At 33.5% G+C, this 12517-nt stretch overlaps 1 protein-coding gene across 2 annotated transcripts in view; it reads right to left on the bottom strand.

Moving 5' to 3' along the window:
• Positions 1 to 12517, bottom strand: part of Sec63 (translocation protein Sec63) — a 45996-nt gene that overhangs the window by 9401 nt on the left and 24078 nt on the right. The window contains exons 11-13 of one of the 2 annotated variants that reach the window (XM_069832834.1): positions 8529 to 8734; positions 6186 to 6323; positions 3087 to 3221 (exon numbers count right to left, since the gene is read on the bottom strand). In XM_069832834.1, the coding sequence (XP_069688935.1) occupies positions 3087 to 3221; positions 6186 to 6323; positions 8529 to 8734 (479 nt within the window). The remainder of the gene's footprint in view (positions 1 to 3086; positions 3222 to 6185; positions 6324 to 8528; positions 8735 to 12517) is intronic. The other variant, XM_069832836.1, reaches the window with a different exon arrangement.

Raw genomic sequence — 12517 nt, 5'->3', positions numbered from 1 at the left:
CATCATAGATGTCCATGAACGTAGGACTAAGTCCACACACATGTGCTGAGGTGCACTCGTTATTAATGACTAGTTGGCCGGGATCTGACGGAATAAGCGCCGTCTTAAATCACGAAGTGATTTACTCATATCATATATATTATTTTAATGTACCGAAGTACATATGATATTTCCATGCAGATATTCTGCGTCATCGTGATTTAAGATGGCGCTTATTCCGTTGGATCCCGGCCAACTAGTCACTCATAACGAGTGCACCTCAGCACATGTGTGGACTTCAGTCCTATGTTCATAGACATCTATGACGTAGTGCAGAGGGCGGCCACTAGAGGGAACCCAAGAGTTGGAACTTAGGCTGGTATTCATAGTCGATACTTTCGATTAAAGTGTCCTTTGGAAGACGCAAAGTATCACTTTTCCATTGCACAGTCGACACTTTGGTGCAAAGGAACACTTTGGATGAAAGTGTAGTTCCGACCACACTTTGAGCCGAAAGTGGCACTTTGTATAAAAATGGCGGACGTCTTGGAAGTTGTCGAATTATTAGAACGTGCGGAAGAGCTGGCACAATTAGTGGACAATGTACAAATTAGAGATAGGCCTAAAGACAATCCCGTGGAATTTTATAATGATATAGAATTAAAAAAACGGTTCCGATTTGATACAGAAACTTATTGAGACTGCTTATATTTTCGATGACTGGTTGACAAAAACGAATAATAGACGTTTGTCAGTGCCTCCAATAATAAAGTTATTGACTGCATTAAAATTCTATGTTACAGATATGTACCATACATTAATATATAGTCTATAATATTATAGTTCGGGTATTTCTGTAGTAACATTCGTATATTTAGGCTATAACATTCGTATATTTAGGCTATTACCTCAATTCGATGGAGTGATATGTAGGTAGACCTATATAACCTATTTTTTATTACTGAAACGATTTTTTTAACTTGAATAATATTAAACTACTAACTTCAATCTAATGTAGGCATAATTATTTTAAATTAGCATTGAGAGACCTCACGTGCCTGCCTTCTAAGCAGATTCCATAATTATATTGGGTTTAAAATGATTTTGATTTTTGTTGACTACCTGTATTTTGAGATAAGATTTATCTTGATGTTGATATAATCATTACTGTTTTGATACCCCGGTAATATATATTTTCACGCCGGTAAGCAATACATCTACTGTCTCTAGTTCATGTGCAGTCATGACCTCACCATGAAAAGAGATCTTATACTATTAGGCCTATTTTGTTTTGCATTATAAAAACATTTGGCATTCAAAATATTCCTGAAGAGCAGGCAATAATGGAAACGAGAGAGAGAAAATAGTAGTAGTAATAATAATAATAATAATATAATAATAATAGCAGTAGTAATCTGTTTATCTCATTCTTTTTTTACTTCTATTCACTATTCACGAAAAAGACAAAAATGAAAATAACGGAAACACGATATATCAATGAAGCAGATACGTATAAAACCTAACCTAACGATATAAATTTACGTATAAAACTTAACCTAATTATATAAACTAATAGAAGATATGTAGGCTACAAAATCTAACCGAACTGTATAAATCAGTGGAACGGATACATACAAAATCTAACTTAGCGACATAAATCAATGAAAAAGATATGTACAGAACCTAATCTAACTATATAAATTAATGGATCAGTTATGTATTGTACAAAACCTAACCTAATTTCACCAGCAGTATCACTATTTAATAAAATGTTATATATCTGAACTGATTGAAATAATCTAAACTATCTGCAACAAAAACTAGAAACTGAAATAAAACAACTTTAAATATATATTTTCTTCCTCGCGCAATCAATAGGCTCCCAATTCAAATCACAAGCATTGTAATTTGTAGGTTATACGTCATTAATTTGTTATTGTTTGTTCACTTGTTTTGAAAGGCATTGTGGGACTTCTGTTACCAACCAAATTGTAACTCTACACTTTGCTGGCGTAAAGTGACACTTTGTGAAGTGCACTTCTTCAATCGTCTATGAATACACTAATATGAAAGAGCCATTTTCGTCAAAAGTGTCACTTTGCAAAGTGGTGATATAAAGTGTCGACTATGAATACCAGCCTTAAACTGAGATGATTCTGTCCGACACCGGGATGGGTATCCAGTGTGCCTTAGTGGATAAAGCATCAGCACGTAGAGCTGAAAACCCGGGTTCAAATCCCGATGCCGGAGAGAATTTTTCTCCGTTCCATTACTCTTTCATCGTATGATGACGCAGAATATCTGCATGGAAATATCATATGTACTTCGGTACATTAAAATAATATAAGTCCCGAATAGACAATATATAATGTAATGAATGCAATGTAATATAAGTCATTTATGCAATGAAATGTCAAGGAGAGAAAAGAGATATACAGAGGGGAGAGTGAGGGATGGAGAGGAGCAGAGAAGGAAGAAGGTAGAGAGACCGAATGAATGATGAATGTAATGAACTCAAGATGTTAAAACAGTGGTGAATTTAATTGCATCTATGCCAAATAATCATAACATGTTACGAAATTTAAAATTCATATTTACAAAGTGCCTGAGCCACTATTATTAATTACATTGCAAATTTTGCAAAATTTCGTCATTGCAGTCTGATCAATTATTGTATTCTGCTATTCTTCACATAAATTTCAACTCAGATTATTTCAACCTAATTATATGACTATTGACTATAGTCCGTTACTCAGGAGAAGACGAGCAGAAAGAATGTGACCTTCTTGACTATCGCTGTTGATTATTATAAACATCGCTCAGATAAGCATCCCAGTAGCCAGGTTATTACTGGTGCAGGAAACATGAGTAACAATGCGTATGGAAATTAAAGCTAAGTTGAACAGAAGGAGACCTAATGTTTCCACTTACTGCAGTACAAATATTGCTCGTATTGTCTTACGTTATCTGTTCACATCCCTTCCTTCTCAGTCCGCTCTCGTCTTCTCCTGAGTCACCGACAGTACTTAAGCAGTGCTTCACTGCACAACTTGGATCTTTAACATGGGGTGCAACAGTAAACTTAAAGCAATACACAACTGACCTACCTTAGTATCTCCTTGACTATGTTGGTCTTCGTTGTCATCATCATCTGAATGATCAGCTTCATCATCAGACCCTTCACTTTCATCCCCTGTTTCCATGGCAGTCTTCCTGCTTGTTTCATGTTTGCTGTGTGTATTCTAAGAAGAAAATTTAATTCACACTACTAGTATAATCGTGAAGAACAGAATTAATACAGATTTATTAAATAAACAGTAAGATGGACAAGATAATAACATAACATGGGCAAGTCTAAACTAGCCTTTTTCTGTTTGACATGAAAAGTGTAGTTCAAGGTAGAAGGGAGAAAAATTGTTACATTCTGATATAAAAAGTTTACTCTGCCGTAATCAATAGCATAATGGAAGTAGAAGTGTATTTTTTATTTTATTGGGTTATTTTACGACGCTGTATCAACATCTAGGTTATTTAGCGTCTGAATGATATGAAGGTGATAATGCCGGTGAAATGAGTCCGGGGTCCAGCACCGAAAGTTACCCAGTATTTGCTCGTATTGGGTTGAGGGAAAACCCCGGAAAAAACCTCAACCAGGTAACTTACCCCGACTGGGATTCGAACCCGGGCCACCTGGTTTCGCGGCCAGATGCGCTGACTGTTACTCCACAGGTGTGGACCAATAGAAGTGTATTTAAGTGGTTTTCTACATGGTCCATTTCCCTCTATTCTCTATTTAATGTGCCTCGAAGTTTTCCAAACAATAGTCATGGAAATATTGGCTATTTGGATCATGTACACATTTGTTCTAATCTCAATATTTTCAGAGTTACACTAATTTAAAATTGCTTGTAAAATACCATTATTCTTGAGTTTAAGGGTAAAAAAATATTACAGATAAAGAATGAACTATTCAGGAGTATCATTTCTTTAATTAGCTAATATTCTGAAGCTAAAAATGTGTCATGAATTCCACAGTTGCTTCGTATAGAATATTTTTCCGATTTTTAACTACAAAATTACATTTTCATTTATACACTGACGGATCCTTGATCTCCAGAGAACAAGGTGCCGGTGCAGGTGTTACGTGATGTCTCTTCTCACTTTATAGATCTCTTGGATATGGAACAAGTTTTGATGGTGAAATCATTGCAATAAGTGAATGTCTCAGGAATCTTCTATGCCACATCAATAAATTTAGGACTGCAGTTATATTGTCAGACTCCAAAGCAGCTATTCTATCAATCGTCTATAAACACACACCTTCATCTCAAACAGCAGAAATAACTAAAATGCTCTCTCAATTAATATCACTCAATAAAAGAATTGTATTACAATGGATACCATCCCATTGTGGAATCCTGGGAAATCAGAATGCGGATGCTTTAGCAAAGAAGGGCAGCACTGCTACTTACAGACCTGTTACTAAATCTACATATTACTCTGTGAAAAGATTTATTAAATCTACATACTTAGACTTCAACAAACAAAATTTGATGACACAATCCCAAGGGAAAAAATGGAACTCTCTGCATCATAATCCACAGTTAATTCCCAATTTACCACGAAAATCGTCTGTAGCTGCATTTAGATTGGCAACAGGCCATGATTGTTTGGCCAAACACCTGCATAGAATTGGAATATATCAGTCCCCTAACTGCCCATTGTGTAACTCAAACCAAGAAATGGATTTGGAACACCTCAAAATCTGTGATAATATCTTTGAAAAATATTGGAGTGCAAGAGGTCAAATGACTTTATTGTCAAACGCCTGGCATTAGAAAACAACAACAACATTTTCTTATGCATTTATCACAACAATTGTTAAATATCACGCCACTCTTGTAAATTCTTCAAGACTGTATGTACATTAAGATGCATAATTAAACTGTAAATAATCAAATTCCTAAAGTCGTATGATTTGTAACAATGTTTGTGATAAGTGCGTAAGAATGATGTAATTTAGAGTTAAAAATTGAAAAACAAAATCTGTACAAAGCAACAGACAACGCAATTTTTAGCTTCAGAACACTAGCCAATTAAAGATATGACACTTCTGAATAGTTCATTCTCTATTTGTAATATTCTTTTACCCTTGAAACTAAAGAAAAAAAAAGGTATTTTACAAACAACTCCTAGTTATTTTTTTATTGGGTTATTTTACGATGCTTTATCAACAGCTTAGATTATTTAGCGTCTGAATGAGATGAAGGTGATAATGCCGGTGAAATGAGTCCGGGGTCCAACACCGAAAGTTACCCAGCATTTGCTCATATTGGGTTGAGGGAAAACCCCGGAAAAAACCTCAACCAGGTAACTTGCCCCCACTGGGAATCGAACCCAGGCCACCTGGTTTCACAGCCAGACGCACTAACCGTTACTCCACAGGTGTGGACACTCCTAGTTAGATTAGGTATTTGATGGAAGTATACCTACATATTTTATATTTGAAATACTGTAAATTCATTATAATATTCAGTGATAAAGTATTTTCCCCTCGAAAATATGTACAAAAAAAAAATAATATATTTTATTTTATATTCTGGTGAATATGGTAAATCATAGATCATTCAACACATTGGCATAATCGGCCCATCACATCACAAAACTCCATAGTTGCCAATATAGCTAAATCTGGAGACTTATAAATGTTTCTTGCTGATATTAATTTTATATTTTCTATTGCTTAAATTGGTTTAGTGAGTTTATAAGATTTATTTCAGGATGGAATATAAACGTATCTATTGACAGCAGTAAAACCACGGAAACTTTATCTCTACTAACAGACTTTCGTTGGCGACAATGCATAATTATCGCATTCGTGAATTTCTTCTGCTCGATTTTGTAAAACTTGACATATGCCACAAATTAATAAAATTTTGCCGTGTAACAGAGTTTACAATTGTCAACTTTATTTGTGACATGTAAATTGTAAATACATTGTAAAATGGGGCCAAACAGGACTCGAACCCATGTCCACCCACAGCTTCAAATCATGAACCCAGCTTGCCAACTGTCAGGAAATTAGTGTAAGACGAAGAACTACGTCTGAAAGTTAATAACTTTGTACTAGGAGTAAGATTAATAGATATGAACTGCAGCCAGGTCTAAAAACCCTCCCAATAAGATGCCATTGCTGATAAACTCACCTCTGTAGCAGCAGTCGCCGTCTTTTCTTCATTCTTTTTGGTATTTACTATCCTCCCACTTGGCTTTTGATTTTTCGCACTCTTCTTCCCACCTTTTTTCCCTCTTTTCTGTTGTTTTTGCCATACTGGCTTCTTCACCTAGAAGAATAATTTATTATTTTTTCAATTCTTTACAGCTTCAACATTAGTAATGACAGGCTAACGTTAAAATATAAACAATGACAGAATATAAAACGATTATGAAAGAAGAACAATTGAACAAAGTTTCCACGTTTAGTGATACTTTCTTTGGTATCGAAGTCAAGAATCATCTGAATAAGACATTCGGTATTTCATACACAACATAACTTTAACAAAAATGGAGGAAAGTAAGTGATTTTTTTAATGTGAACAAATTATCCAATTTTTGTTTCCTAAACTTTTTTTTTGGTATGAAATTAATATTATTTAAAAAAATAAACTATACATTCTATAGTGAGGATTCTAGAGCATTTGTTCACACAGGAGAACTACACATGCACGCAAGTTTCATTAAAATATCTTAAGTGCTTTTCTGAGTTATCAGGTAAATGCTGTCTGGTTGAACAAAATATTCCACAAATTTTCATAATTTAAGAAAAATAACTATAACTTGACAACTTCAACTGAAACCCCACAAATCCACAAATTTTCATAAGTTAAGAAAAATAACTATAACTTGACAATTTCAAGTGAAATCCCACAAATTCACAAATTTTCATAATTTAAGAAAAATAACTATAACATGACAATTTCAAGTGAAATTCCACCAAATCCACAAATTTTCATAATTGAAAAAAAAAAACTATAACTTGACAACTTCATGTAAAAACCCGCAAATCCACAAATTTTCATAATTGAAAAAAATAACTATAACTTGACAACTTCAAGTGAAACTCTGCAAAACATGCCAATTTCTAGCATCTCTCTCTTTCTTTCTTCTCTTTACCTCTCCCAAAGTCCTCCTGACATCAATCCCACATAAGTATCTGAGAGGGTGTGTATAGGCAACGCAGCCAATAGAAGAAACCACCCTACAGTATTACCACAATTGTGGATTCATTTCTTCTTCGACTGTTGGCTAGAAAGGTTCCATTATGCTAACACTGCAGACAACTTGTCAACTTGTAATAATTTTTAGCAGGTTTGACAACCTGTGAGTGGACCTACAGGTACAATACTACTGCAATCACAATGTTGCCAATTTCATTCCAGCTGAATGTGAGTTGTGTTCTGTCCATGTGTGTATAAAGGTTCCTGAATACTAGCTACACTGGTATCAATTATTTATTTCACACCGATGGAGACTGGCAAAAATATATTTATAGACAGTGATTTTTTTTTTTTAATTATGGTTTATTTAATGACACAACTCAAACTCAAACTCAGACTCAGACTCAGACCCAGACTCAGAGTTTCAGATTCACTCAGACTCAGAGACTCAAACTCAGACTCAAGAGACTCAGACTCAGAGACTCAGACACAGAGTCAGAGATTCAGACTCGCTCACTCATAAACTCAGACTCAGACTCAGAAACTGAAACTCAGACTCAGAGACTCAGATTTAGACACTCAGACTCAGACTCAGATCCAGACTTTCAGACTCAGAAACTCAGACTCAGATCCAGACTTTCAAACTCAGATCCAGACTTAGAGACTCAGATCCAGACTTAGAGACTCAGACTCACTCAAACTCAGACTCAGAGACTCAGATCCAGACTTAGAGACTCAGACTCAGACACTCAGAGACTCAAACTCAGACTCACTCACTCAGACACTCAGACTCAGATCCAGACTTAGAGACTCAGACTCAGACACTCAGAGACTCAGACTCAGACACTCAGACTTAGAGACTCAAACTCAGACTCAGACTCAGATCCAGACTTAGAGACTCAGACTCTGAGACTCAAACTCAGACTCAGATCCAGATTCAGACTCAGAGACTCAGACTCTATCTCTCTCTTGCACTCCCCCCTCCACACTTGCTTCTCTCCAAGACAGCCAGTGCTCACATCTTAACTCAGTCAGGTTTCAGTTCGATTTGTCAACTTATATTAGGTTTTCAGAAACATTAAAATTCTTTGGTGATTTACAGATAACATACATCAAGCATGCTAATTTTTATTTCCAAAGAACGTAAAGATTCTGAGAAAAAAATGTTGAAATATAGTAAAATTACACTAACAAAAGATGCACCTCCTCCCTTAGGTAATCTTTATCATTGTCAATTTCGTTCAACACGTTTGGCATCATGAACTTTTATTTCATATTCAAATTGAACCTGCACATGTGCAATCAATGCTGCTTCAGACATGTTTGCATCACCTCGCAATTTTTCTTCACCTGTTCCTCTCTCTTATCCTCCTCCTCCTCTTCTTCAGGTTTACTAAAGGTCTGGGTATCCTGCTGCTCGTGCTTCTCGGACACACTGTCGTCTCCAAACAGGATGCTCATGTTCTGACGTATCAGCGTTACAGTCACTGTTACAATAGCACCGGCTGTGTACTCCGTAGGGTTCTCATCATCAATCACTACAAGCATAAACAGACATAAAAAGATACAAGTGACAATTTACAAATATATAGATGACAAAGGACAAGGCTTAGTAATTTCTGTTACATAACACAATTTTACTAATTTGTCATAACTGGCATATTTTACAAGTAAAAGACAGCCATACTGACAAATTCTGTTTTAGAATATTGTGAAAAAAAGTAGTGTCATAATACTAAAATCTGTTTTAAGTGTTATTTAATTTTGTATTTATTTAATAAGAAAAAAGAAACACAAACGTAGTCTATGATGCACACAAAATATTCAACATTTGTATTGTATTATATTTATTTACATTCCATTGTACTTGTAGCCTACATTGCTTCACAGGTAGAATATGGAACATGTAAAAAAAAAAAAATCTCAATCTATACTAATAATAAATCTGTAGCCAAAATTTTTCTGGTAATTTTCAATTTTCCAAAAATAATTGGTGTTAACATGTATAATTAACCATCCAGAAACCGAAAATCGCTTTTTTGAAATTTTTGTTTGTATGTCTGTCTGTCTGACTGTCTGTCTGGATGTTTGTTACTTTTTCACGTGATAATGGCTGAACCGATTTATATGAAAATTGGAATATCAATTAAGTTCGTTTTAACTTAGATTTTAGGCTATATGGCATTCAAAATACTTTATTTAAAGGGGGGTTATAAGGGGGCCTGAATTAAATAAATCGAAATATCTCGCTTATTATTGATTTTCATGAAAATATTACATAACAAAAGTTTCTTTAAAAATAATTTCCGGTAAGTTTTATTCTATACAAAATGTTGATAGGACTGACATTTAATGAGATAAATGAGTTTTAAAATTACAGTAACTACACCATCTAAGGCGCTGTACTGAAATACAAACAAATGACTTCATCTATAAGGGGCCTTGGACAACAACAATCGAAAGCTATTAAACATAGCCTAAGAGAATGTTCCTGTGTTTGTATGAAGTAATATTGGAAGCTAAGTAATTGTTTAATTATTATTTCACCATTGGAAAGTGTAGTTTCTCTAGATAGACATAATTCTACAATGTTATTACAGTAACTTCTGAAACATATAGCAAGTAATATAAAGTATACACATTAAAACTAAATGATATGTCAATCTTCATTAAACTATGGTTACATGTAATAACAATTAAGAAACATGTTAAAGAAATTGTCATTGCACCAAATGATTGCTCTCTGGACCAAAATGACCACATTTTAACTATTTAAATACAATTTAAATTAAGTAACGTATTAAACGATTTATCCTTCTATCAAACATGAATGTTCCCTGGATCAAACATCCTATTTTAATTACGTAATTACTTTATATTTATTTAGAAATGCTAGTAGTACTATAAAGTCTTAATTATAGTCACAGACTAGTTGAAATATATACAGAAGTTTTACAATATAGTCTGCTAGTATAACACAAAGTTTTAGTATATATAAATATAAATTTAGCTTCCCTTATGAAAAAGTTGCCAGATTTGACAAGGCGTATTACATATAATTTGGAAACACACCTAAAAGATAAATTGATATACATTTAAAACGGTTAGCTAATCGAATATGCAAAATATCAGAAAAATTTACACCTAAGTAGCGTTTGTGCTCATTTACAGTTAAGAAAGGGGGGGGGGGGAATACCATTAGATAGGTTAGAATGATTTGAATGCCATATACCGCGAGAAAAATAATAGTACGGATTGATTGGCATTGATACTTAATAGAACATAGAAATATTCATGAAGCTTTGTTGAATGTCATGAATTCACCTACAGAATAGAAGACGTGAGAAATTAGGTACTTCTTTAATTTGGCCCTAAATAATCTTATGTTTTGAGTTTCATTTTTTATATCCACATGGAGGCTATTAAAAATTTTTACTACCATATAACACACTACTTTTTGACAGCACGATAGATTTGCCGATGGACTCTGAAAGTCATTTTTAGACGAGTATTTACACTATGAACTGTTGAATTAGTTACAAAGTTTTCACGATTACATAAGAGGAAATGTATTAATGAAAAAATATACTGACAAGTCGAGGACATTATTTGTAGTTTTTTTTCTAATTACTCTTTTTTGTAGTAGGAATATACTGTTACTATCTGTGGAATTTCGACAAAACTCATTACGAAGTGAAAGTATGCAAGGTATTGATATTTACTATCTCTTGCATAGATCTAATAGCAAAACATGCTGAATTCAGTTTGGGGGTAATTTCTTTAATATGATTTTTCCAATCTATACTAATAATAAATCTGTAGCCGAAATTTTTCTGGTAATTTTCACTTTTCCAAAAATAATTGGGCCTAACATGTATAATTAACCATCCTGAAACCGAAAATCGCTTTTTTTTAATTTTTGTTTGTATGTCTGTCTGTCTGGATGTTTGTTACCTTTTCACGCGATAATGACTGAACCGATTTATATGAAAATTGGAATATAAATTAAGTTCATTGTAACTTAGATTTTAGGCTATATGGCATTCAAAATACTTTATTTAAAAGGAGGGTTATAAGGAGGCTTGAATTAAATAAATCGAAGTATCTCACTTATTATTGATTTTCGTGAAAAATGTTACATAACAAAAGTTTCCTTAAAAATGATTTCCGATAAGTTTTATTCTAAGAAAAATTTTGATAGGACTGATATTTAGTGAGATAAATGAGTTTTAAAATTAAAATAACGATGCCACCTATTGGCCTGTAATGAAATGGAAACAAATGACTTCATCTATAAGGGGCCTTGAACAACAATCGAAAGCTATTAAGCATAGCCTACAGAGAATGTTTCTGTGTGTGCATGAAGTAATATCGAAAGCTAATTATATACAAGACTTTTAAAATAACAATTCAATACATTTTCACCACCACCTCAGATTATAGTGTTGTTGTTCCCGCAATAACTCCTATGTGCAAAATATAAAATTTTTGAGTAGAAAGAAAAAACACATTTATTCATTCCATGGCAATGGTACATAGGAGATCGTGAATTCTTACATTTTCGAAAGAAAGAAATATAATTATATATCACTTATATGCTGTATCACTATTTAAGTTATTTGAAGGGTTCAGAACCATAGTGGGCCAAGCGTCATTTACTGAAGACGTAAAAAAACAAGGGTTAAAATTAGGTTATTACCATAATTCAATGGAAACATAGCAAGTAATATGAAGTATACACATTAAAACTAAATGATATGTCAATCTTCATTAAACTATGTTTGCATGTAATAACAATTAAGAAACATGTTAAAGGAATTGTCATTGCACCAAATGAATGGTCTCTGGACCAAAATGATCGCATTTTAATTTTTTTTAAATATAATTTAAATTAAGTAACATACTAAACGATTTATCCTTCTATCAAACACTAATGTACCTGCATAAAATGTTCTATTTTAATTATGTAATTACCTTATATTTATTTCTAACGGGTGCACGGAGCGCACGGGTATGGCTAGTTTAACATATTATTGATTTTTAAACCAAGATGTGAATGGAATAAAATATAACAATAATAATAATAATAATAACAACAACAACACCATATGCTTTTCAGTCTCTCATTTAGTATTTATTTAACCTGGTAAAGTTAAGACTATCAGGCCTTCTCTGTCTTTCTACCAGGGGATTACAACTATACAATATGAAGAATAATATTAAAATTATTAAAAATATTCTCTGATAACTAAAAGCAGTAATGGTGTGATCACAGACGCTGAATACCAAGAAACACTTACCTATATCTATAATGAAACTCA

This window comes from Periplaneta americana, chromosome 8 (assembly GCF_040183065.1).
Source record: "Periplaneta americana isolate PAMFEO1 chromosome 8, P.americana_PAMFEO1_priV1, whole genome shotgun sequence".
NCBI classification, from domain to species: Eukaryota; Metazoa; Arthropoda; class Insecta; order Blattodea; family Blattidae; genus Periplaneta; species Periplaneta americana.
This window is presented reverse-complemented; position numbering and strand designations above follow the sequence as displayed.